Here is a 26,641-nt window from a genome sequence, read left to right on the forward strand (position 1 = left end):
TGTCTTTCTTCAGCCCCATACGAGCCCCTGGTGGACCCCCAGGACACTGATACCCACCTCCTCCCCTCCCAGCCACTCCGCTCTGTCAAAAGCACCACAGAGGCCCCCACGACCAGTCTAACCAGTCTAACCAGTTTTTTCCTTGTGTGGCTGCCCAGTGTGGAGGGACAGTGGGGTCTGGGTGCTGACAGGACCTATTTAAAGTGGGGAAACGGGGAGCAGGGGGCTCCCAACAGGGCAAATCTGGGGAGTCAGGAAAGCCCTGGGCAGCACTAATAAACATCTGTTATATCTCAGTTCTTACAACATCAGCAATAGAGAGCAAGAGCTCATCAGGAGTCCATCATTACTGAGGAGCTGTGACATTATAGGAGTTACTGGATCACGGCTGGGGAAGGATGAGCTGGATCAGTACAACACTGGAGACATTTCTTCAGAAAGACACGCTGGACAGAAGGGTGTTGGTTGGGCTGTTTATCCAACCGAACCTGTAACAAGACAGAGGACTGGAGCCAGATGACCCAGGAGTTCACAGCCTATATGGGTCAAACTGGACGATAGGAACTGTAAGAGCTCAACACCAGCTGTGTGTTACAGATCACTGACGCACACAGGGACACACAGAGCTCACTGTAGGAGGACATCAGGAAGGAGACGTGATGTTAATGGGGGATCGCACCCCTCTCATGTAAATGTGAGACATTTCTTGTATTTGTAATTTTATATTAAAAAATATTTTTTAATTATTTAATATGAATAAATACTAATTATTAGATTATATTAACTAAATATTAACTTACTGAAATTTAACATTAATTACTTATATGTAACATATTATTTAAATGTATAATAATATGTATTTAGTTAATTTTAGCTAAATATTAACAATAATAAATATTTAATAAATATGAACTTATGTATGGGGATACAGAAGCTGAGACTGTGTTGGTTTAAACAGCAGGTTACTTGTTATTATTTATTATTTATACAAAACTTCAATGAAACTTCAATGCGACCACACAGCCATCTGCCATCTCTTCATCTGAAGCGAACTCATCTTGTCTGTGAGGCTCCTTTCAGGGAGAGAGGAGCTGCCGTCTCACAGTCTGTGGACAAGGAGAGAGGGGCTCCAGGGTGGTATACTGATATGAGTGTTAATATTCGTATCTCCACAGAAATGTCCTTGAACACAGAGCTGTGAGTCACATGACTACAGCACAACCTGCCGCCACAGCCCAGTTTCCTAGAATCCTCTCCTGCACTCCTCTCTGTGTTTCACTGAGAACAGAAAGTGAAAATATTCCGTTACTCTCATTAACGGTGTGAGAGGTGAGGCGAACAGATCCTTTTTCAAACCTAGTTATTAAGAGGCCTCAGATACTCAAATATTTCTTTCAGAACAAGAGAGAGAGGAGCTCAGAGCAGCAGGAGCAGGTTGTTCAGTCTGTAAGTATCCTGTCTGTCTCCGAGCAGTTAACAGCACAGTGTGCTGCAGGGCTAGCTGCTGTCCTGTACACTCAGACAGTTAGTCACTAAACAGACGACTTATTGTTGTGAATCATAATCTGATGGTGTCAAATGTTTGAGTTTTCTCCTTTTTTTCAATGTATCGACTCTGACGGCAGACAAACAGATAAATAAATATATTTCCTGTCTTTCCTGAAGGTTTCTCTTTCACTTCTGTTTCCTGTAGTTGAACGGCATCTCACTCTGTGAGCAACTTCCGTGAAAACTAGAAATATAAAAGTTTTCTCCACGATCTGGACTGTAATTAACATCCTGTCAGGAAAGAGACAGGTAAGTGTGAACCTGCTGTGAGTGTTGCTGTCCAGGAGGCTGTGTATTTCTGGACCTTGTACTGCAGGTTGAATTCAGGTCAGTAGTAAGTGCTGCTGGACAGAGCAGTGTCACAGTGTTTAACACTGCAGCCTCCCAGCACTGGAGCCCTGAGCCCAGCTCCTGGGCTCTGTCTGTGTGCAGCTTGTACAGTATTTGTCAGGGATGTCTGAAGGGACGAACTGTGGAATGGCATGAGGGTGAGGAAGACCCTATGTGTAGCGGTGAGACGGGGGTTAGCCCGGGCTCAGCTGTTCAGGAGAAGCCCTATAGAAACCTAGGCCCTCAGGTAGCGGACGTGGGGCGACCTGGTGCCAGGAGGGTCTCAGGACATCCGAATCTCAACGCTGAGCGAAGAGCAGAGCAGAAACAGGAAGTAAACAGGCTACACAGCAAGACACACCAGAAATACAAGAATAATCACAGGGACTGGGAACAGGAGAGCAGCAGAGCGCCCTCTAGGTGTACTGGGCGTGACAGTGTTGTTGCCAATGGGGGAACAAACTGGTGAAGTGAAGATAAGGAACTGGCTGAGAGGCTGAGTCAGCTTGTAAGTGATTCTCCAGAATCTACCCGAGCGGCTGGGAGAACTACAGGAACATGAATTCTTTGTTCTCTGGAACAGCTGTAGTGAAAAGAATAATAATCCAGGTACACTTGGTTCAACAAATCTTTCTGATCAATGACAATACACACACTACAGCACACACAACAAAACAGAGGTGCTGCCCTGTTTCCTCTTCATGAAGACATGAGCACCTGCTGGACTGGAGCCCTGGCCCTGTGTGAGGAGGACTGAGCTGAGGTGTGTCTGACTGGCAGAGGAGGGAAAGGACAGAGGGAATAAAGAGCTCAGGGAGGGAAAGGCTGGACCTGGAGCTGGACTCTCTCTCCTGCAGCTTCAGCTCTGACACTGCAGGCTCCTTCACTACAATAGAGAGCAGAGCTGCCGTGCTGAGGACTGGGACAGGTCTGGACAGCAGGCAGCCTGTTCCTCTGTGCTGGAGGAGTGTGCTGAGGATTTAGGGATGGGAGGAAGTGCAGGAAGCTGTGTTTGGCGGGAGAATTAACTCAGTTTTGTTTCTGATTCAGACTTCAGTTTTCAGAGTGCTGTTCTCCCCATTTAAAGCTCTCAGTGACTCTCCCAGTCAGTCCAGTCTGGGGTTTCCTGTACGGCAGTATTCTGTCCTGTCAGATGGTCCCTGGGTGTCACGATTGTAATCCCTCCCCATGAAGGGCGCTCTGGCTCTTTTACATTTGAGTTGATTCTGTGCTCCTGCTCCCTGTTCCAGCCCACCTCAAAAGCCAGACGCTCCCTGTGTTCTGGGCTCTGCACTGGATCACGGACGCCCGGAGGCCCGCCTGTCTCCGTGTCGCCCTCCGTCCGCGGCTCGAGGGCAGAGGCCTCCTATCGGCTCCTGAACCAGCCGAGTCCGGGACCTGGAACCCTTTTATCTCTGCCGTGTTGTCATTTGGATTTCCTGGTTTTTGGGTGATCGGACTTCGCCCTGGTTTTCCCTACGGACTCCCTCTAGATTGTCGCGTGGAGCACGCCCCCCGAGCACCTGAGCACCTTCGTCACGCCCCACGAGCACCTGAGCACGTTCGTCACGCCCCACGAGCACCTGCGCACCTTCGTCACGCCACCCCAGCACCTGAGCACCTTCGTCACACCCCCCGAGAACCTGCGCACCTTCGTCACGCCCCCCAAGCACCTGAGTACCTTTGTCACACCCCCCGAGCACCTGAGCACCTTCATCACGCCCCCCGAGCACCTGAGCACCTTCGTCACGCCCCCCGAGCACCTGAGCACCTTCGTCACGACCCCCGAGCACCTGCGCACCTTCATCACGCCCCCGAGCACCTGAGCACCTTCGTCATGTCCCCAAGCACCTGAGCACCGTCGTCACGCCCCCCCGAGCACCTGAGGACCTTCGTCACGCCATCCCAGCACCTGAGCACCTTCATCACGCCCCCCGAGCACCTGAGCACCTTCGTCACGCCCCCCGAGCACCTGAGCACCTTCGTCACGCCCCCGAGCACCTGAGCACCTTCGTCATGTCCCCGAGCACCTGAGCACCGTCGTCACGCCCCCCCGAGCACCTGAGGACCTTCGTCACGCCCCCCGAGCACCTGAGCACCTTCGTCACTCCCCACGAGCACCTGAGCACCTTCGTCACGCCCCACGAGCACCTGAGCACCTTCGTCATGCCCCCCCGAGCACCTGCGCACCTTTGTCACGCCCCCCCCGAGCACCTGAGCACCTTCGTCACGCCCCCCCGAGCACCTGCGCACCTTCGTCACGCCCCCCGAGCACCTGAGCACCTTCGTCACGCCCCCCCGAGCACCTGAGCACCTTCGTCACGCCCCCCCGAGCACCTGAGCACCTTCGTCACGCCCCCCGAGCACCTGCGCACCTTCGTCACGCCCCCCGAGCACCTGAGCACCTTCGTCACGCCCCCCGAGCACCTGCGCACCTTCGGCACGCCCCCCGAGCACCTGAGCACCTTCGTCACGTCCCCGAGCACCTGCGCACCTTTGTCACGCCCCCCGAGCACCTAAGCACCTTCGTCATGCCCCCCCGAGCACCTGCGCACCTTTGTCACGCCCCCCCCGAGCACCTGCGCACCTTCGTCACGCCCCCCGAGCACCTGAGCACCTTCGTCACGCCCCCCCAGCACCTGGGCACCGTCGTCACGCCCCCCGAGCACCTGAGCACCTTCGGCACGCCCCCCGAGCACCTGAGCACCTTCGGCACGCCCCCCGAGCACCTGAGCACCTTCGTATCGCCCCCCGAGCACCTGAGCACCTTCGTCACGCCCCCCGAGCACCTGAGCACCTTCGGCATGCCCCCCGAGCACCTGAGCACCTTCGGCACGCCCCCCGAGCACCTGAGCACCTTCGTATCGCCCCCCGAGCACCTGAGCACCTTCGTCACGCCCCCCGAGCACCTGCGCACCTTCGTCACGCCCCCCGAGCACCTGAGCACCTTCGTATCGCCCCCCGAGCACCTGAGCACCTTCGTCACGCCCCCCGAGCACCTGAGCACCTTCGTCACTCCCCCGAGCACCTGAGCACCTTCGTCACGCCCCCAGTTCGTCTACCAGCCCAGTTCCTCTTCTCCTCCCCCTGTCTGTTCACTCCCCTCCGGATTTTGTAAAGGGTCCTGAAAAACACACCATAACACTGGGGGCTCAGGGGATTTAGGCTGGCCCAGATGGGAGAGAGAGGAAGTTTTCTTTCTTCTGCTGTGTTGTTTGGTGTGTGACTGGAGTTACTCACCTGTATTACTTTTTGCTGTTTGTGTTGTATTGAGAAGGTGCTGATCTTCTCCTCTGATCGTCTCTGTTTCTGCTTCTCTGTGTTCAGGAATGGCCTCACCCAGCAGTGTCCTGTCCGAAGAGCAGTTCTTGTGCTCTATCTGTCTGGACACATTCACCAGCCCAGTGTCCACTCCATGTGGACACAGCTTCTGCCTGGCCTGTATTGGAGGATACTGGGACAGCAGTGATCTTTGTCAGTGTCCACTGTGTAAGAAGAAATTTCCTATAAGACCTGATCTCAGTGTGAACAGAAGTCTGGCAGAAATCACTGAGCAGTTCAAGAGGACCAGAGTCAGCAGTGATGAAGGACTTTGTGCTAAACCTGGAGAAGTGTCCTGTGATTCCTGCACTGGGAGAAAACTCAAGGCTGTGAAATCCTGTCTGACGTGTCAGATATCATACTGTTCAGCTCACATCCAGCCTCACTATGACCTTGTTAAACTGAAGAAGCACAGACTGATTGAGCCTGTGGAGAGCCTTGAGGACAGGCTGTGTGAGAAGCATGAGAGACTCCTGGAGCTGTTCTGCAGGACTGACCAGACCTGTGTTTGTCAGTTCTGCACTGAGTCAGACCACAGGACACACAGCACTGTCCCTTTAGAGCAGGAATGTGGAGTGAAAAAGGTGGGTTTATGGTTATATACAAATTTAAAATTTAAAATAATTTAAAATTATTGTGAATTAAATTAGTATAATCACTAGAATATGGATCAGTGGCTATGATCAATACGTTCAGAAACTGATGGTATCTTAGCACAACTTCCCTGGTGTAAGAGTCTGTTGTCCAGCCCAGCATCAGTGTGAGAGTCTGTTGACCAGTGTCAGTGTGAGAGTCTGTTGTGCAGTGTTAGTGCACCAGCAGCAGTGACTTCAGTGTCTCTGTTCCCCTGTTTGTCCACAGACTCAGCTGAGGAAGACTGTGGCAGAAGTACAACAGATGATCCAGGAGAGACTGAAGAAGGTGGAGGAGATCAAACAGGCAGTGGAGCTCAGCAAAGTGAGTCCTGTCAATCCTTCTGAGGGGGGTACTGCAGGGCTCAGTGCTGGGGTCACTGCTCTCTGCACAGAGAGAGGACACTTAGGAAGACTGAGTGCAAACACTGTTCCATCCTGTCACGCCCCACACTCTTCCTCACAAACACTGTTGCATTCCCAAACCCACAATCTCATTCCCAACTGAACCTGTCACATTCCCACAGGCACCAGATTCCACAAATTCTCACTCCCGGACCAATTATCCAACCACATCCCTTTCCCTTCAGTATTTAGAGTTCCCTCACACACCAACCCTTGCTCACTGTTGAGAAGCCTCCTGCAGAACTCTCTTGTGTGCCTTTCTAAGCTAAAACTAAAAACACAAACCAGGTCAGAACCAGCAGAGCAGGGAATCAGGAACAGGAAACTAAAACCCTGACAGAGCCAGACGCAGCAGGACCCCGGGCTCTCACGAAACGGGATTCAACGAGAAGCGCCGGGCAATCGCCTGCATCTGGCTTTAAAGGTGGAACTAAGGAGGGGCTGGAATAAGGAACAGGTGTGGGGAATGGGACAGAACGAGGAAGGGCTGGAGCGCCCTTAAGAGGGAGAGCAGCAATTGTGACAGTATGCAGGAATACAGGGATGAAGACAGGGGGGCATATCCAAAGTGTGCGGATGGAGGATGGAGGATGGAGGATGGAGGATGGAGGATGGAGGATGGAGGATGGAGGATGGAGGATGGAGGATGGAGGATGGAGGATGGAGGATGGAGGATGGAGGATGGAGGATGGAGGATACTACAAGAGGCTTCTCAATAGTGAGCATGGAAAGGTGTGTGAGGGGAGTTTAAATGCTGAAAGGAAAGGGGTGTGATTGGATGATTGGTTAGGGAGTGAGAATTTGAGGAATCTGTGCCTGTGAGAATGTGAAGGTTCAATCAGGGATGAGATTGTGAAGCAGTGGTTCTGGGAATGCACCGTCGTCTGCGAGGGAGAGTGTGGGGTGTGACAGTGCGCCTTTCTAAGCCTTTTGATTGATCTCCTGGTACCTAATCTTTGCTCCTGCCTTTTGGATTTCCCTCGTTACCGGACTCATTGCCTCCCTAATTGACCAAGCCCCTGGATTACGTCTTTTGGATGCTGTGGGATTCACGGTTACGCATAAGGATCCTCCTATTCTACCGATCGGTTCCCTGACAGAGAGGACAGTTAGGAAGATAATGAAAGTCATTATCCAGTTAACGGATGAGATATTCTGTCACCCAGGAGTGGAGTGACCCACATAGTGTGTAAAGTGTTTCTCTTCTTTATTGAAGCAATTAATTTGTTCACTCTCACATTTCAATAATATTTCTCTTATTCCTGTTAACTCAAGTCTGCTGGTGTCTCCTCAGAGCTCTGCAGAGAGAGAGATTGAGGACAGTGTGCAGGTCTTCACTGCTCTTCGAAACTCCATTGAGAGGAGCCAGGCTGAGCTCATCGAGCTGATTGAGGAGAAGCAGAGAGCAGCAGAGAGGAGGGCTGAAGGGATCATTAAAGAGCTGGAGCAGGAAATCACTGAGCTAAAGAGGAGAAACACTGAGCTGGAGCAGCTCTCCCACACTGAGGACCACATCCACTTCCTAAAGGTCAGCACACACTGTAGAGAGCAGATACAGAATCTACAGAGAGCAGAGAGTCCTACAGGTCAGCACACACTGTAGAGAGCAGATACAGTATCTACAGAGAGCAGAGAGTCCTACAGGTCAGCACACACTGTAGAGAGCAGATACAGTATCTACAGAGAGCAGAGAGTCCTACAGGTCAGCACACACTGTGGAGAGCAGATACAGTATCTACAGAGAGCAGAGAGTCCTACAGGTCAGCACACACTGTGGAGAGCAGATACAGTATCTACAGAGAGCAGAGAGTCCTACAGGTCAGCACACACTGTGGAGAGCAGATACAGTATCTACAGAGAGCAGAGAGTCCTACAGGTCAGCACACACTGTGGAGAGCAGATACGGTATCTACAGAGAGCAGAGAGTCCTACAGGTCAGCACACACTGTAGAGAGCAGATACGGTATCTACAGAGAGCAGAGAGTCCTACAGGTCAGCACACACTGTAGAGAGCAGATACGGTATCTACAGAGAGCAGAGAGTCCTACAGGTCAGCACACACTGTAGAGAGCAGATACGGTATCTACAGAGAGCAGAGACTCCTACAGGTCAGCACACACTGTAGAGAGCAGATACGGTATCTACAGAGAGCAGAGAGTCCTACAGGTCAGCACACACTGTAGAGAGCAGATATGGTATCTACAGAGAGCAGAGAGAGCTCACTGTGTGACTCTTAGTGATCTATACTGGGCTCTAGGTTTCAGACTCACAGGTGACTTATTGCCTTAGAGGGCTGTGGCCCCCCATGACTCTGAGTCTCTCCTGCTGTAGAGTTTCCCCTCCCTGTGCTCCCCTCCACACCCCAAGGACTGGTCTGACATCACTGTTCACCCTAATCTCTGTCTGGGGGTTGTGAGGAGGGCTGTGTGTCAGCTGGAGGACAGACTCATTGAAGAAATGGAGAAAGTACCTGGAGTCAGTGAGTATTACTGTGTGAACACAGCTTGTCTATGAGGTTCTAAACACCTGTCAATGTCAGTAAATCAATCTTCTATGAAGAATCAAGTGTGTCTCTTCTTCTCCATCTGTGTTATGAACAGGTATGTCTCACTGCTGTCTGTGTTCAGATCTGGTGTGCAGCAGGGTGATCTTGTGTGTCAGGGGTGTGTGCAGCTGGAGAAAGTGCTGTGTGATGCTGCTCCTCCCACAGTGGAGTTTGAACTGCTCTCTGTCCCTGAGCCTCAGCTCTGCCTCAGTGCTTCACAGGCAGAAGCTCTGGAACAGAGAAAGGGCTCAGACTCCTGTGAGGAGGCTGCTCAGTCACTCCTGTCCTTGTCTTTGTACTGGAGGCAGTGGGAGGTGTGGAGCTGGACTGTGTGATAACAAGCTGGATGAGCTGTCAGTGTCTCTTACAGACCCACAGCTCCACTGGCCAGACAGCACACTCCTGTGTGTTACTGTCCTGCCTGAGAGATCAGCACAGCACTACAGCACACAACACTGCACACCTGGAGACCAGACTCCAGCAGGAATGTGCTCTCAGCTCTCTAACATCTTTCTCTCTGTTTCCAGAGTTTGAGAGGCTTCGCAAACATGCAGGTGAGTCTGTTGTCACTGACAGGAACTTGTCATTTACAAAGGTCACAGCAGAGTCACAGGGGTCAAAACAGGCTCTTCCTCTAACAGGGGGAGATGTTGTAACTCCTGCTTTATACACAGCTGATGTGTTTAATGTTGTGAGCAAAGTCCCTCAGATGGGCTTTGTGCTTATCAGGACTGATGAGGAATTGGACCCCAACACTGTGGCACACTGTGGGGACACCAACACTGACCCATGTCTTGGGTCCCCAATACACAGATTGAAGACCCCATTGCTGTGTCAGGCCTGCAGTTCTTTATTCCGTCACTGTGAAACAGAGAATTTTGATCCTGTTAAACCTGTAAACTAGAATCTACACTCACAACTAGGAGCCTGCAGACACACAAGACACTGAACACAACAGTCTGAGACAGGAGCTCGAAATTCACTACTGTGAGAGACTAAGAGGAGAGGAAGGACTTGTTAAGGGAGGAAGAGGGTGAAATGAGAGCAGAGAAGAGGGAGACAGGATGTCCGGCCCTCTGCTCCTCCAGATAGAGGTGTTACAGTGAAGCAGCCGGTCCCACTGAAGGACACCCACTGCTCTCCAGTCCACACTGGACACAGGCACACAGGCTCAGGCAATGGAGGATGAGCTCTGGAACAGACACCTTTACACAGAGAGTGGTGGGAGACTGGAACAAGCTGTCTAGAGTGTCTGCCCCAGTCCTTCTGGTGGGCGGCAGTGAGCTGTGTAGCAGGTGTCAGATTGAAGCAGTTACCCATCACTCTGGGGCTGTACTGGAGTCTCCCAGTCTTATAGATCCCTAAACACTGGCACACCTCCCTGAAGACAGCTGACCCTGAGCTCCTCCCCTGGTCAGTATGCAGCTCCTCTTGTGAACATGCAGCAGGGTGTGTGGTTTCTCTCAGCACAGCTGAGGTCCTGAATCAAGAACAGACACCATCACTGCTGGCATCTGTGTCTGGGATGAATGGGCTCTCTGGGTCCAGCTGGGCCAACACTGGAGACTCTGCAAGGACAGCTCTTGTTGTTCAAAAGGACATTGACAGTCTTCACCGCAGAGGGAAGATGCTGCTTTGTATGTGAGAAATATAAGGAGTTCAGCAATATCAGCAAACTAGGGGACAAACCAGCAGTAGAAGGAGGCCGGTCCAATGAAACTCCTCACATCCTGAACTGACCGGGGGGCTGGCCAGGAGTTTACTGTGGCTCCTCTTCAGGGGCTGTGGAGACACTTCTGGCTCAGAAGCTCCCAGGAAACCAGTTTCTTGCTGTAGGAGATTCATGTCTTCAGTGAGTCTAGAGACCTGTCCACCTCATGAGGTCCCTGACCTTTCTTCACTTGTCCAGGACCTGGAGAATGAGGGTCATCCAGGCACACCGGGCACTCTGACCTGGGCACGCCACTGAGCTCCCTTCCCATCAGCAGCTCAGAGCTGGCTGGGCAGGGCACAGTCCAGAAGGCTGGAGTGTGTGTTGCCACAGCCCTGACCTCTGGAGAAGGCAGTCTCTGGCCTGACCTCTGGGCACCTCAACTTGCCGGTAGCTGCTGTACAGGTCCAGAGAGCTGAACCAGCGCTACCCTGAGACATAATCCAGCACCTCGTCAGTGTGGGTCAGGGGACAAGAGTCCTTCTTGGCGATGTTGTTGAGTCCCTGTAGTCTGTACAGACCAGCAGTGAAGCGTCCTTCTGCAGGGGGAGATCAGGGCCTGTCAGAGGGCTCGATCTCCCCTGCTGCAGTCAGACCCCGGACTGCTTCCTCTGCCTCGGCTCTCTTGAGGATGGCCAGGCGGGGGGAGGGATGCAGATGGGTCTTGCTTCACCAGTGTCGATGGTGCACTGAGCTTCGTTTGTACGAGTACAGTCTTCCTCTCTTCCAGCAAACACATCTGCAAACTCTCATAGCAGAGTCCTTGGTTGTCCCTGCTCTGCCTCACTCAGTCCCTCTTTGCTGCGCTGAGAAAGCTCCTCCACCATTTTGTCTGATTTTGTTGTGGTCTTGAAGGCCGAGCCCCTGTCCTCAGTTTCAGGATGCTGCTCCCTCGCACCGTGGGTCAGTGTCTCCTGGCTCAGGGAGAGTCTCTGGGCTCCCTGCTGTATCTCCATGGTAACTCTCGGCTGCTCTGGAGCTGTTGCACTGGTACCCAGGAGGAGGTTTAGCCCCTCGCTGCTATTAGCTTGAGGGCCACTCGGCATTTCCTGCTGGCACTGCTCTCGAGACGCACGGTTCTGCACAGAGGAGTTCAGTAGCAGTGACTCCATCCTCTCTCCTGGCCATCCAGGGAAAGCTCTCTTCACTGGTCTGCAGCAGCACTGCCAGGTTCTCTCCTTCTGTAGTCTGTCTGAGCCAGGCGCTGCCTGTAGGAGTTATACTGTACCTGACCATTGTGATCTTCAGCATGAACACACACCTGCAGACTCACACAGCTGAGCCTTGAAGAGCAGGGTCACCCACACATGGCTCAACAAACACAAACAGTGAAAACAGTGAGATCTGGTGGGAAATTCATTATTAGTCCAGCAAACTGATGTCGAGACGAGTAAGGAAAGTTATTGAGGTTAAATCATTCTGTGCAGTAATATCCACAGATGTCCTTCCATCAGCTCTTACAGCCATTCCTGCAGACTGCCTTCATCTAGAACTGACACAAATCATCACTTTTAAAAAGATGGAGATTTCAGTATTTTTATTTCTTTAACCTTTACATTTGACTACACAAGTTAAATATCTGTACCCCCAATTTCTGAATATCCCTGCTTTCCATTAAGAAATACAATTGTAGAGACTCATCACAACAAATAAATAACAAATCTGTTCAATTCACACCCAGATGTGACAAAACACATTTAAGACTTTCAAACTATTTAAATATTTTCTTAATTTCAGTTCTCTTCACTCCCAGGGATATCTGAAAAAACACTGTCGCATACAAAATATTTTACATACAGCTACTAATAAAGATGTACAATAGATTTCATTGTTAATAAATTACTTGTATTAATAGACATTAAATACATTAATAGATACAATAAAATTAGTTTTTAATAAATTATTCTTATGAATAAACACATCAATAAGGTTCATTATTAATAAATGTGGTTTAACTGGAAAGCAGTCTTAGTTAAACATTACAATCCTTTTCTGAGCGACGGACACATGACTTCGTGCCGTAGTGCCGGTGTTGTTTCCCCTCTATTCTCCTGTGATCCAGAGCTCCGCCTGTCCCACACGGAGCTGTCTCCCCATGTGAAGAGGCGCTGGGAGTCAGTCCTGTACTCCAGTCACCTCTAGAGGGCAGCAGCTCTCACTCTGGGCTCGTTGCAGTGGAGAGCAGCTTCAGCTCGGAGCTGCGGACTGATTTCAGCGGCCAAGTTCGTTGCTCTTGGTCTGAAGTTGGCGCGCTGGTTTAACACGGAGCTGTGTGCTGACCAGGGGCTGAGCTCCAGTTAGTGCGCTGGGTCACTTCGTTACAACTGACCCACAGTGTCTGTTTTTCAGGTTTCCATACGTATTACACTGATTTGTGTGTAACGAACAAGAAAGAAAGACACACACAAGCTTTGTCTGTTCTCTCTCGGGTTCCCCTGTCTTGTGTAAAGACAACTTCAGCCTTAATTCAGGTGACAGAGTTAAATACACTGACAGACAGCTCTTAACACACACAAACAACAGATCCTTTTTACTCAATTCAATTCAAGGTGCTTTATTAGTATGACCAATGGGTACAATAAGGGTTACCAAAGCAGATAAAAATAATGAAATTCACATGACACAAAACAAAAAATCAAAGTAAAATTAAATCTACAGACATATTACAAACATTTACAACAAAGACATCTTATAAAATATTGACATATACTGTAGACAGAAGGAGCATTATTGGGAGACAGACTCACTGTTCCTCAGACTGTGACAGGAGATCACATACTGGGCTGCCAGTTCACCTGAGTTCCTTCCTCCCTCTCCCAGTAGGATTGGGACCCGTCCAAGACAGTGTAGGATGAGACAAGCGTGCAGTTACTGCCTGTGTGACTCAGGGCCCTGTTATTGTTAATGAAGTGGCAGCAATTTCAGCTTCTAAGAATTTTGTCTTAACGAGACTTTTACAATCTAACTGATAGAGAGGAACCAGAATAACCATGAAAAGACAGTTTGCTTATTTTTCTTCTTGAGAAATAATGTATCCATCAGTATAGAGATGCCCTCAGCCGTGTGATCTGCACACAGTGGATCATCAGGTCTCCTTCAGATTTAAAGACACTTTCTCCCACAGGAGCCAGACTCTCGCAGTGTGAGAGCTCTGCACACGCTCACAGCTCATCTCAGCTGGGCTGGGCCTGTCTGTCCTGACCAACCCAGGAGACCCCATTTCAACAGGTCCGCCTGCCCAGTCTCTCCAGTCACATCAGAACACATCCAGAGCATCTGGACCGGTTCTGTCCACACTGTAATGTCCACTTCACTCTGGCCACACAATACTGACACTTTCTGAAGTGTTTTCTTTATTTTTACCTGCTGCACACAAACAAGCGCCAGTGACTGCAGACGAGTTCAACCCAAACCAGTGATGTGAACCTGTGACTGCAGGCATCACGTGCCAACTGCGACAGAACAGTGGAAAAGAGGACAACGGGTTTTGTGTAATTAATTAATCCATCGCTCAGTTTTATCTTTGTCACTGAATGCCCTGGGTGTCTCAGGACAGGCAGGCCCAGTCCAGCTGAAATCAGCAGACTGAACAGAACTGTAGTTTACTGCAGTGAGGTTCCTGCTGGAGTGAATCCTGATACACACTCTAGACACCTGCATCTGTACTTTCATCTGAGAGAGGAGTGAGATACAGATCATTTCATCCTGTCTGTCTGCTCTCTGATCCACAGCTGATGTGACTCTGGACCCCAATACAGCAGCTCCATGGCTCATCCTGTCTGAGGATGGGAAACAAGTGAGAGATGGAGACACACGACAGGATCTCCCTGACAATCCAGAGAGATTTGATACTGCTGTCTGTGTCCTGGGAAAGGATGGGATCACCTCAGGGAGACACTACTGGGAGGTGGAGGTGGGGGAGAAGACTGAGTGGGATTTAGGAGTCGCCAGAGAGTCCATCAACAGGAAGGAGAACAAACCACTGAGCCCTGAGGATGGTTACTGGACTGTGTGGCTGAGGAATGGGAATGAGTACGAGGCTCTTGATGACTCCTCAGTCCTCCTCCCCCTGAGCCAGAAGCCCCAGAAGGTGGGGGTGTATGTGGACTATGAGGGGGGACAGGTCTCCTTTTACAATGTGGACAACAGGTCTCATATCTATACCTTCACTGCCTCCTTCACTGAGAAACTCTTTCCATACTTCAGCCCTGGTCTTCATCAGGGAGGTACAAACTCAGCCCCACTGATCATCTGTCCTGTCAGTCACACAGACTGAATCAGCACATTGTCTGATTCTCTCTCCTGGAATGTAAATCATTTAGTCTTTTTCATTTGAAATTGTTCTTCTGTTTCTTCGGTGTTGTTTTCTCCACCCACTGCTGGGCATGTCCACATCTGCTCTCAACGCTACTCGTTCAGTCACCAGAAACAACATCACCTGTGGGAGGGGCTCTCTTGGAAAATGAAATTATTACTCGCTTGTGTCAAACTGATCTACTTTCTACTTTCAGTCCATGTCATTGCTCTATTCTATTAGCTCTGCATTAATCATGTCTTTCAGTAAATCAGTAAAATTGAGTCACAGGTGTTTTCTTTATCTCTCACCTGTAAATTCTCCAGATTCATGGCTGACTAGCTGGGTCACCATCAGACACAGACTAACACGTCAGCTGAATGCCAGTCGCTTTCTACATGATGGACATTGCTGCTTCACTGTCATGGCCTGGACTCAGATAGAACTATTTCTGTATTAAATAAACTCTGTCATTCTGAATATTTGACATTTGGTCTTCGTCTTCATCTTCATCATGATTTAACGTCAGCAGCTATATCACCCTGAAACTCACCCCTGTCAGCCCCCTGAAGCTCAGCAGGTGTGAGCCTGGTCAGGTCCTGGATGGGAGACTCCTGGGAGAGGTGTTAGTGGAGCCAGTAGGGGGAGCTCATCCTGTGGTCTCTGTAGGCCAGTATAGTGCCCCTAATGCCTATAAATAGGTGCTTATCCTATGTTCTGTGTAGGGCCTAATACCTAATGCCCCAGTATAGTGATGGGGACACTAGACTGTAAAAACTGTTTTATCTGAAAGACTGACTTTCAGATCAGGAGTAAAACTGAGTTCCTGACTCTCTGTGGTCATTAAAAACCCCAGGGTGTTTCTTGAAGAGAGTAGGGGTCCTTCCTTTATCAATCATGGCCTCCTAATAACCCCCCTCTCTGAACTGGCTTCGTCACTCTGCTCTCCTCCCCACTGAGACTGAGAGCTGGTGTGTGTGAGCAGACTGGAGCAACATCCAGGTGGGGCTGCACACTGGGGGGGGGGGGGATGGGGGGTGGTGGAGGGGATCCCCATTACCTGTCAAGAGCTTTGAGTGGAGTGTCCAGAAATGTGCTGTATAACTCTAAGAAATTATGATGATGATGTAGATTCCTGTCATGAATGTGCTTGTGACTTTTGTCATCTATCACAGTGTGGAGAATCCCAGACTCTCTTTGCAGGCTGATCAGATGTCCAGACCCTGTGATTGGAGGAAGACAGAAAACAGCACAAACACTTGTATTCTGTCCACTTTGTAACTTTGTAACATTTGTGTCAATTTCAAGGCACCTGTCCTGTCCAGGCACTGTAACAGGCGCCTGGTCTGTCTGTCAGTGTCCATCTGTCTGTGGTCACTTGGCCACCCTACTGGGCTGCTTGTTCCAGAAACCTGCTGCTCTCGGTGTTGAGAGGATTGTCCAGCCCTGGTGCTGGAGGTCATGTCTGTCATCTGAGCTCAGTTAACAATGACCTGCAGCTGCTCTTTACTTCCTGAACTGAGTCAGAACAATCAGAACACCAGCAAACACACTGACCAGCCCCTCCAGGACCAGGACTGGACAGCCCTGCTGCAGACACACTGACCCCTCCAGGACCAGGACTGGACAGCCCTGTTGCAGACATACTGACCAGCCCCTCCAGGACCAGAACTGGACAGCCCTGCTGCAGACACACTGACCAGTTCTCCAGGACCAGGACTGGACAGCCCTGCTGCAGACACACTGACCAGTTCTCCAGGACCAGGACTGGACAGCCCTGCTGCAGACACACTGAGCCCTCCAGGACCAGGACTGGACAGTCCTCCTTCAGACACACTGACTACTTCTCCAGGACTAGCACTGGACAGCCCTGCTACAGACACACTGAGCCCTCCAGGACCAGGACTGGACAGCCCTGCTGCAGACACACTGAGTGACCCCTCCAGGACCAGCACTGGACAGCCCTGCTGCAGACACACTGACTGACCCCTCCAGGACCAGGACTGGACAGTCCTCCTTCAGACACACTGACTACTTCTCCAGGACTAGCACTGGACAGCCCTGCTGCAGACACACTGAGCCCTCCAGGACCAGGACTGGACAGCCTGCTGCAGACACACTGAGTGACCCCTCCAGGACCAGCACTGGACAGCCCTGCTGCAGACACACTGACTGACCCCTCCAGGACCAGCACTGGACAGCCCTGCTGCAGACACACTGACCCCTCCAGGACCAGCACTGGACAGTCCTGCTGCAGACACACTGACCAGTTCTCCAGGGCCAGGACTGGACAGCCCTGCTGCAGACACACTGACCAGTTCTGGACTGGGAGTGGACAGGCTCACAGACACACTGACCAGTTCTGGACTGGGAGTGGACAGGCTCACAGACACACTGACCAGTTCTGGACCGGGAGTGGACAGGCTCACAGACACACTGAGCTGCAGGACAGCAGTGCTGTAAAGTGCCTCCTGTTATCAGCCCTCAGTGCTCTTGATAAAGTCATTTCCATGTCACTCAGGTTGTCTGTGAAACAGCAGCTTCAGCAGAGCTGGTAGCTCTAGCAGCTGAGAAACACAATAAACACAAAACATAATATTGTTACAATTGAGGCATTTAAAAATGGTGAATAACAGGAATTGATCGAGCGGTTTAGTTAACAAGTAAAATAATTGATCATAACCCCCAAGTTGTAAGTGATTTGTCTAGAACTGGGTTTCTTATCCTGGGGGGTCCTGACCTCATTGGGGGGAACAATAGGCAGCAGAGACAGAATCAAGTAAAGGTTAACACACACACTCGGGTGATAAACAGGACACGTAGCAGATTGAGGGTGTTTACACACCAATGGGCAGTAACAGAGGGAACCAGTTCGCTGTTGTACACACCTGCAGGGTTCAGACTGTTTCCACCAGCAGGGTGACTCAGTGGACCCAGCGAGGGCGCTACATTCATTCCTATCGGTGGGCCGGGACTGTGTTTATATTCGTAGCGCTTTCTTCTTCTGCGCAAGGTCGTCGTGATGAGCCCAGCAGTGGAGCGGTTTTAATAGGTGAGACTGGAGGACTGAGAGCTGAAGATAATGTGCAGAAACGCACAGCAGAAAACAATGAGAAAACCTGACGAACAGTCCCCAGAGCAGGGATTCACACCGTGCGGTTTGTGGCGAAGTCTTGGCTCAGGAAAGCCTCAGGCCCTCCAGACTGCTGCGCCACCTGCAGACCAGACACTCAGCCTTGCAGTCCAAACCTGTTGAGAGTTTTGAACGAAAGCTACAGGAGCTGAGAGGCCAACAATCTGCCCTCCAAAGAGCTGTGAACTGTGAGCCAGAAGCCTCTTCAGTGTCTTTCCTCATAGCTAACTGGACTGCCCAAACTGGGAAGCCACACGTTAGGTGGGACTTTTTCCCTACTGTGCGCTAAGGAAACGGTTTCACTCCTGTGTGGGAAAGTGCTGCAGAGCAGCTGGCAGTGATACCAGTGTCATTGATACCAGTGTCAATGATACCAGTGTCAATGACCCCGTGTCTGACCACATTGGGCGTATGGCAAGAGACGTGGAAGAGCAGGTGATCGCCAAGATAAGATCTAGTGTGTAGTTTTCTTTACAACTTGACGAGACCACTGGTGTCTCTGGAGATGCACACCTGCTTGTTTACACCAGACTTGTTGAAGAGGGAGAATTTAAACAAAGCTTTTAGTAAAGAGCATTTAAAGCGCTTAAAACAAAGTGCTTTTTTTACTACGTGAAATATTTTTAATCTTAAAAACCGGTCGCACTCTCAAAAAGGTTAAGAACCGCTGCTCTAGAATATATTCCAGAACAGTCAGAATAGTCGCTGTCGAGAACAGTTGTTGGAATAGACAGAGACACATGAATTCTTTGTTCTCTGGCACAGCTTCCTTGAAAAAAGTAATAATTCGTGCACACTGGATTAAACAAATATTTAGTCATTTAAAATTTTAATTATTTTTAGTTTAAATCATCTCTCTGCAAATCTGGATCATAATAAATGATACCGAGGTGTAACGAACAGTTCTTTCCGGACCCTATGCGGACGACACAGTCCGACAGAGTGGGGGAACACTGGGGAAACGTCATGCAGGAAAACGGGGCTGAAGACAGGGGGGGTGTCCAAGGTGCGCTGGTGCACGGGGGAGGTGTGGCCGAGGCGAACGATCCGAGAGAGTAGTCCTTAGGGAATATCCAAAACGCAAGGGTAAGTCCAAAACCAGGAGATCCATCAGAAGAGGGAATTAAAACCACGAAGGCCGGGTCAGAACCGGCGGACGGGGAACAGGAACGGGAACAGAGATTAAAACCTTAACGGGACCAGGCGCTTCCAGGTCCCGGACTCGCACGATATGGAAATCAGATGCAGAGCCCGGATGAGCGTCAGCGCCTGGCTTTTAAGGTGGGCTGGGAATAGGGAACAGGTGCAGAGAATAAAGTCTAAGTGAAAGGGCTGGAGCACCCTTAAGGAGGGGGGACTAATATCGTGACACGAGGTATATACTGTATGACCCAAGAAACCCAAGATCCCCAGAAACACAGAAGTTTCAGGGTTCAGATACTGAGCTCCAGTCAGGTTTGGTCTGGATGATCATGAAGTCGGGGCTCTCGCCTGGCGTGAGATCAAGCCCCAACTCCTCTCCTGTGGTCTGACCTTCTTTCTCTTCTGTGAATTTACTAACTTATGTACAAGCATTTCATAAACTTAATATTTCAATCCAAACCTGAATCCACAAGCTGAGGACGTCTAAGAAAAGCTGCAGTAAGTGTCAGCAATGTCTGAAGTGAAGTGCATGTGATGCTGTAAGCTGATTGAATAAGTATTCAGACATGTGAGCTCAATATTTGTATCTTGGGCACCACTGGGCCACTCCAGGCCTCTGTCTTATTATGAAGCCCCTCCAGTGGAGCTCTGGCCTTGTGCTTTGGCTCAGTGTGCTGCTGAAGTGTGAGTTCAGCTCCAGCCTCAAGTCTTTAGGAGACAGAAACACACTTCAGTCCCATATTTGTGTGTACTTTGCTCCGTCTGGTTTTCCTCCAATCCCACACATTCAGACCAATAGGTTCCAGTCTGGTCTGATCCCACAGCAGCCTTCTCCCCTGCCTGCAGGCTCAGGGAGCTGCTGGGCTGCAGGCTGCCTGCAGTGGCTGGATGTGTCCTGTTGTCTTCAGGATCCCCTCCTGCATCCCTGTCCACACTCACTGGTGTCAGAAAAGACTGCACAGTCCTCCTCTTCCTCTTCTGCTCTTCTCTTGACTCTTCTCCCCAACTCCTTCCTCTCTGGACACTTGAGGATTCAATCCAGTTCACTCTGTGTCTCCCACTTCTCTCTCCTCACGTTTCCACTGCATCTCCACTCTTCACTCTCACTCTTCACTGAGCACCAGATCTTCACTGGCTGTCCCAGCTGACCGGGTGCAGCCTGTGTGTGAGCAGCTCTCATGTCCCTGACATGGCAGCGCAGGTCTGCTGGCTCCTCTCCCCTCGTGCTGAGAGAGCTCCTGTCTGTGCGGATGGGAGACCAGGGGCCTGTGGACTCAGCCTGTGCTCCCTGTCTCTCTCAGCTGTGGGGAGACGATACGCCGCTGCCTCACTCCTGCAGCAGCAGAGCCTCAGCTCAGTCCTGCTTGAACAGCCCCTCTGCTCCCTGCAGCACACTGGGAGCCTTTCATGGGCCTGAGAAATGAGCGACCACACAGCCATCTGCCCAGAATCCAAGCTGTATCTCCTCAAGCAGCCCTGGATTTCTGACTCCCACAGGCCTGGAAGACAGACCAGCCCTCTAGCAAAAACACTCCTGTTCCTTCCTGCTGGAGCCCAGATGGACACAGAAACCTTTGCTCTTCCCAGTGGATGAATCAGCCCAGAGGAGCAGGGTATCCTGACAGCTCCTCTCCCTCACTTCAAATACCTCTTGAAGTAAGAGACAAGATGTAAAAAGGGTTAACTTAAGTCAGTTCTGCCTGAAAATTAGACTTCTAAGCAACAGGGGTTTATGGCAGGAAAGGGGGTTAACTGATAAGGATTCCAGATGCGAGCTAGGAACCCCCTGGGGGCGTAATCTTAAACTGACCATTTGGCCAGGGTCTCTTTACTGGCCAAATACCATGACCCCCCTCTTTACCATAACACCGAATGACGTCCGAAGCAGCAATCAAGGACTATATAACCTAAAAGTTTGTACCGGCACATGGAACAATACTTCGGTTTTGTTGTTTCTTGCGGGAAACAAGACTTCGGCTTTATTGCTCCTTGCATGCAATAAACTTATCTGTTTTACTTCATCTCGGGATCCAGAACCTTATTCTTTCTGTTACAACAGCAGTAATATCCACAGATGTCCTTCCATCAGCTCTTACAGCCATTCCTGCAGACTGCCTTCATCTAGAACTGACACAAATCATCACTTTTAAAAAGATGGCGATTACAGTATTTTTATTTCTTTAACCTTTACATTTAAACTACATAACTTTAATATCTGTTCCCCCAATTTCTGAATATCCCTGCTTTCCCTTAAGAAATACAATTGTAGAGACTCATCACAACAAATAAATAACAAATCTGCTCAAATCACACCCAGATGTGACAAAACACATTTAAGGCTCACACTAAATATTTTCTTAATTTCAGTTCTCTTCACTTCCTGAGATATCTGAAAAAACACTGTCGCATACAAAATATTTTACACACAGCTACCAATAAAGATGTACAATAAATTTCATTGTTAATAAATTACTTGTATTAATCAACATTAAATACATTAATAGATACAATAAACATAGTTTTTAATAAATTATTCTTATGAATAAACACATCAATAAGGTTCATTATTAATAAATGTGATTTAACTGGAAAGCAGTTCTAGTTAAACATTACAATCCTTTTCTGAGTGACGGACACATGACTTCCTGCCGTAGTGCCGGTGTTGTTTCCCCTCTATTCTCCTGTGATCCAGAGCTCCGCCTGTCCCACACTGAGCTGTCTCCCCATGTGAAGAGGCGCTGGGAGTCAGTCCTGTACTCCAGTCACCTCTAGAGGGCAGCAGCTCTCACTCTGGGCTCGTTGCAGTGGAGAGCAGCTTCAGCTCGGAGCTGCGGACTGATTTCAGCGGCCAAGTTCGTTGCTCTTGGTCTGAAGTTGGCGCGCTGGTTTAACACGGAGCTGTGTGCTGACCAGGGGCTGAGCTCCAGTTAGTGCGCTGGGTCACTTCGTTACAACTGACCCACAGTGTCTGTTTTTCAGGTTTCCATACGTATTACACTGATTTGTGTGTAACGAACAAGAAAAAAAGACACACAAGCTTTGTCTGTTCTCTCTCGGGTTCCCCTGTCTTGTCTAAAGACAACTTCAGCCTTAATTCAGGTGACAGAGTTAAATACACTGACAGACAGCTCTTAACACACACAAACAACAGATCCTTTTTATTACTGTCCTCAGCAGCGCAGGAGGAGACAAGCTTGCAGTTACTGCCTGTGTGACTCAGGGTCCTGTTATTGTTAATGAAGTGGCAGCAATTTCAGCTTCTAAGAATTTTGTCTTAATGAGACTTTTACAATCTAACTGATAGAGAGGAACCAGAATAACCATGAAAAGACAGTTTGATCATTTTTCTTCTTGAGAAATAATGTATCCATCAGTATAGAGATGCCCTCAGCCGTGTGATCTGCACACAGTGGATCATCAGGTCTCCTTCAGATTTAAAGACACTTTCTCCCACAGGAGCCAGACTCTCGCAGTGTGAGAGCTCTGCACACGCTCACAGCTCATCTCAGCCGGGCTGGGCCTGTCTGTCCTGACCAACCCAGGAGACCCCATTTCCACAGGTCCTCTTCTGTTCCACCTGTAGTGTGCTCTCTGAAGGCACCAGTTCTGTAGGGTTTGGGCATTTACTGGGACAATTATTAATTGTAGCAGTAAATCACAAAATTGATTCTTTTGATGGCTTTAGAATCCAACCATGCGATATAACTCAAACAACGCACACACACAGGTACTAATACACGAGGATACATTTATTAATACATAGAATATGCATATAAACCTAACAGATCTTATCGGGAGGGTTATCAGAATACAAAAGGTATATATTCAGTCAGTTACAAAGAGTTACATATATCAAGAGGACATACGTTCAGTATATCATTCATTTAGACCATTTCGTAAATGAACTTGGTTATAACTTCTACATTACATACTCAAAACAAGTACATAACTCTTAGGAATTAAATTGATATCAACTGGTTGGGATAACAATTGAATTCTCGAGCAGTAATGCAGTGAAGTTGAATACTCATCCAATCTCTGGGGATTCAGATCTCCTGCGGGCACAAAGAAACAGTTGCAGGCTTGTTGCTGTCCAATCCGCGCTCTCTGGCTCGGTGCCAGGCTGTGCTGTGCGGTTTGCAACGGTGCGCTGCAGATGCTCACTGACTGGCTAGTTAGTGTTGGCTTTAACTAGCAAAGTTTGCGCACAGGAGAAAAGATGACTGTGGGTCCCAGCAAGTCAGGAAGAGGACCGGTTCGTTCCTGATGAAGAGCTAGTTCTGAATAATGATTCAGCTGTCCACAGTTCCGACCTGTTCATGAGGCTTGCTGCTGGTGCTAACCTCGGGTGGATCCTCTGGTTGCTCTCTGGCAACCTCCGCTCTAGACTCTTAGAACAAAGGAAAGTTCTGGCACTCGGACACACTGGCCGTTCCGTGGTTGTCCGGGCTGAGTCTCAGGATGGTCAGGAGGCGCGCTGCGAGAATGTCCTGCCCTTGGGAGCCTTCTGCTCCTGGGCCGTCCTGCCCTGGAATTCTCCTTTGAATTCCCTTTAGAAAAGTCCACAGAATTCTCTTGAATCCTCTCAGGCTCTTTGTGTTGCCTGTTCTTACCTGGAGGAACTTCAGCTTGTTCATTGGCTGAAAGTTCCATGGGCATCAGAGTCCCACGTGGGTTACTCGGCCCTGCCAGTCCCTGATTGGTTGATCAAGGTGAGATATGAGTCACTTACTCCTGACACTTAGGAATGCAGTCCAGATGTCCATCTGGCACTCCCTAGACAGATAGGCGCCAATGGATGACCATTGATCATGATAGCCAGGCTTAGCTAAGTGCATCCCCATCTGGGAGCTGTCCCTTATCAAAAGAAAACATCTTTAAATCATCCCGCATGAATAGTTTCTCTGTGGCTGGACCACAGAGATGAACAGAGATGAGGCCTCATTTGGGAAAGCACCAAAACACTTAATTCTGCCTTATTAATAAGCCTCACCGCTACACACCTTATAAGCCAGATGCAGACGTCATCCGGCGCTTCTCATTGATTTTCGCATCGGGAGAGCCCGGGTCCTGCTGCGTCTGGGCCCGTTATGTTTTTAACCCTCAGTTCCTGAGTCCCCTCCCTTCGCCGGTCCCGACCCGGTTCATGGTTTTAACCCCCGGATGGATCGCCTGGTTAAGGACTCTTGCTTTTGTGTTGGATTCCCCGTTTGGACTTGACATGGATTGTTTGCCTCGGCCACACCTCTCCGGATCTCCCCAGCACTCCCCGGACACGCCCCCCGTCTCCAGCCCCTTCTCCTGCATGACCATTTTTCCCCTTGTGTCCTCACAATCCTGGATCGTGTCGTCCGCGGAGGGCCCGGAAAGAACCGGATCGTGACACTTTAGGGATGATAACAAGCGTGATAACTGTGCGCCTGTGTCCCATGACAACGGTACTTCTACGTTACTCCCAGTGGAACGTAGAACAAGTTCCCTCTTGTTTCAATTCTGGGTCAAGCATAAGAAGGTTACAAGGGGGCTGTCTAGTTGCCGAGTCTCTATAAGTGAATCTAAACTCGGGGGATGTGAAGTTCTGAAAGCTAAAGCAGCACGCATAAGAGCTAATTCCCTTAAGAAATAAGACATTTAAATATCTCCATCTGTTCACTCCTACATTTTATGCCACTCTCGGCTTTTCTTTTCAGACAAGACTCTGCTGTCACCAACTGCTCATGTGGAGATAGCAAAGCTGAAGCCCAAACTCCACCTAAATCGAGTCAAGCTGTAATGATGGAAGATATCATCAGGGACCTTAAAGCCGACAAGGAGTTTCTACAAAACGCAGTTCAGTAGCAGTTTGTTCTGGAGTTTTGTAATGCCTTACAATTGCGGTGTGTTTTTCATCCAGGGATGATGAAACATTCATGTTTCTGTTTCTACCCGGTATTTTGGATTTCATTTTCTCAGCTGAGTTGAACGCTTTGCGTTAAAAGTAAAGGCTACCGTTGTGGGACGTTTCTACATGGGGATACTACAGATCCTTTAACTTTATTCCTGTAAGACTGCCTGCTCTGAATGTGGTTTCTACCTTGTGCGTACGAGTTGACAAAACGTCCAGCGCACTGAATTCCATTTATTCGGTAAACTGTGATTTATCTCAGTAAGAGGTCATTAAGTGACCTGCCATTGCAGATCACTGGATACTTTTCTGAAATGCCACATATACTGTATGTCTGAAAACGTACAACAGGGGACCGAATTGAGCTAGACTCAAATGTAAAAAAGTCCGATTTCAATGGGTAGGCAGCTTGCTCTAGTATATCACTAAAATTTGTACATACCATCTGACAAGCGTACCTCTTACTTCCACTGCTCTCGCGGGTTCATCGACAGTCAATACTGAAACTTCATTCAGAGCAGCTCCTCGGTCGAAGTACGGACAGCAGTGAGCTATCGTTCACGCTGTCCGATCCGTCAGATGACATGGAGAGGGGAAAAGAAACATTAGTCAAGGAGCTGTCAGCCCACAAAAGAGAAGCAAGGGAAAGTGAGTTATAAGATGCACATGTAATATTTACACTCATCCTGTTTGTCTGGCAGCACATTGATCTGCTATGTGTAATGCAAGTGTTAAAATGGTTAATTGGGTGAAGTTAGCACTACTTGTGCCTTTTTTGTTTTTAACACACTCTCTGCACTAGTCTTTCGGAAAAAGCGGCGATGGGACCCCCATCGCCCCAACAGCATCTACCGCGCTTGTGTTCCGCGGCCCCTGAAGTTTTTTTCCGCCTCCGAAAAAAAGCGCCGAGGACACAGAAACGCGGGCGTTGCCGTGCCGCTATTTATCCTGAGAAAATTGACCCAACGCAACAAAATGGAAAACGTTTCCCGACAGGCTGAGGCTGCAGTGAGAGTTACAGTAAGTCGAAGGTTGTAATCGGGACAGCACCAGCTGCAGCAATGAACAGGACATTTAGTCAACCTACAGTAATAATTGTATTAACATTTTAATTGCGTTGGTACATAAAAATAGCCACTGGGCTTGGGTAAAAAAATCCCGAGTTTCTTTTTTCTGATTGTACCTTCATTTCCAGTGCCTGCTAAGGCATTTGGATTGTTTAAAAATATGTATACAGCAATGTTTTATGAGGGTGCACATTAATTTATTTATTAATTGTATTAATTATTAGTGTATGTTTATTAAACAAATTATGTTTAATAAGTAATCAATCTGCAATAAAATATTCTATTTACATTCTCCAAACTGTTCATTAAGAAACCATTAGTGTCAAGTGACTGTAGATGAATGTCTCTTTCGTGATTATTAAATAGCTATCAATGTGCGCAACGGGGAAGTGATACAGTTAACATTGTTATCTTTATGTTCTGTTTGGTTTTTGATTTCTTTGGAAATGTTTGTACATTTGGTGCATTTCTCATAAACTAGCCATTTGGTTAAAGAAAAATAAATCATTTTTTTTAATTGCTTTTGGAAAAATTGTGTGGTAAAGTAATGAATTTGTTCATTAATTCAATGGAAACTTTTTTTTTATTCAGTTACAGCAATTTTCATGCAATACCTAGTTGTTTCAGC

General features: G+C 49.1%; 1 protein-coding gene across 3 annotated transcripts; it reads left to right on the forward strand.

The window, feature by feature from the left end:
- The first annotated feature begins 1,256 nt into the window (after nt 1-1,256).
- On the forward strand, nt 1,257-15,273 carry LOC148834104 (E3 ubiquitin-protein ligase TRIM21-like). Of its 3 annotated transcripts, none has more exons than XM_088916575.1 (8): nt 1,257-1,446; nt 1,694-1,797; nt 5,206-5,783; nt 6,061-6,156; nt 7,531-7,764; nt 8,568-8,715; nt 9,309-9,335; nt 14,224-15,273. In XM_088916575.1, the coding sequence occupies exons 3-8, from the start codon at nt 5,208-5,210 to the stop codon at nt 14,766-14,768; spliced, it is 1,626 nt and encodes a 541-aa protein (XP_088772701.1). In that variant the 5' UTR covers nt 1,257-1,446; nt 1,694-1,797; nt 5,206-5,207; the 3' UTR covers nt 14,769-15,273. The 3 variants fall into 3 exon arrangements, with proteins under 3 accessions (XP_088772701.1, XP_088772700.1, XP_088772699.1); XM_088916574.1 differs by having other exon boundaries at nt 1,261-1,446; nt 1,694-1,875; XM_088916573.1 differs by lacking the exons at nt 1,257-1,446; nt 1,694-1,797 and adding an exon at nt 4,983-5,096.
- The last annotated feature ends 11,368 nt before the right edge of the window (nt 15,274-26,641 follow it).

The sequence above is a fragment of the Atractosteus spatula genome, chromosome 5 (genome assembly GCF_055471065.1).
Source record: "Atractosteus spatula isolate fAtrSpa1 chromosome 5, fAtrSpa1.hap1, whole genome shotgun sequence".
In the NCBI taxonomy this organism is placed as follows: Eukaryota; Metazoa; Chordata; class Actinopteri; order Semionotiformes; family Lepisosteidae; genus Atractosteus; species Atractosteus spatula.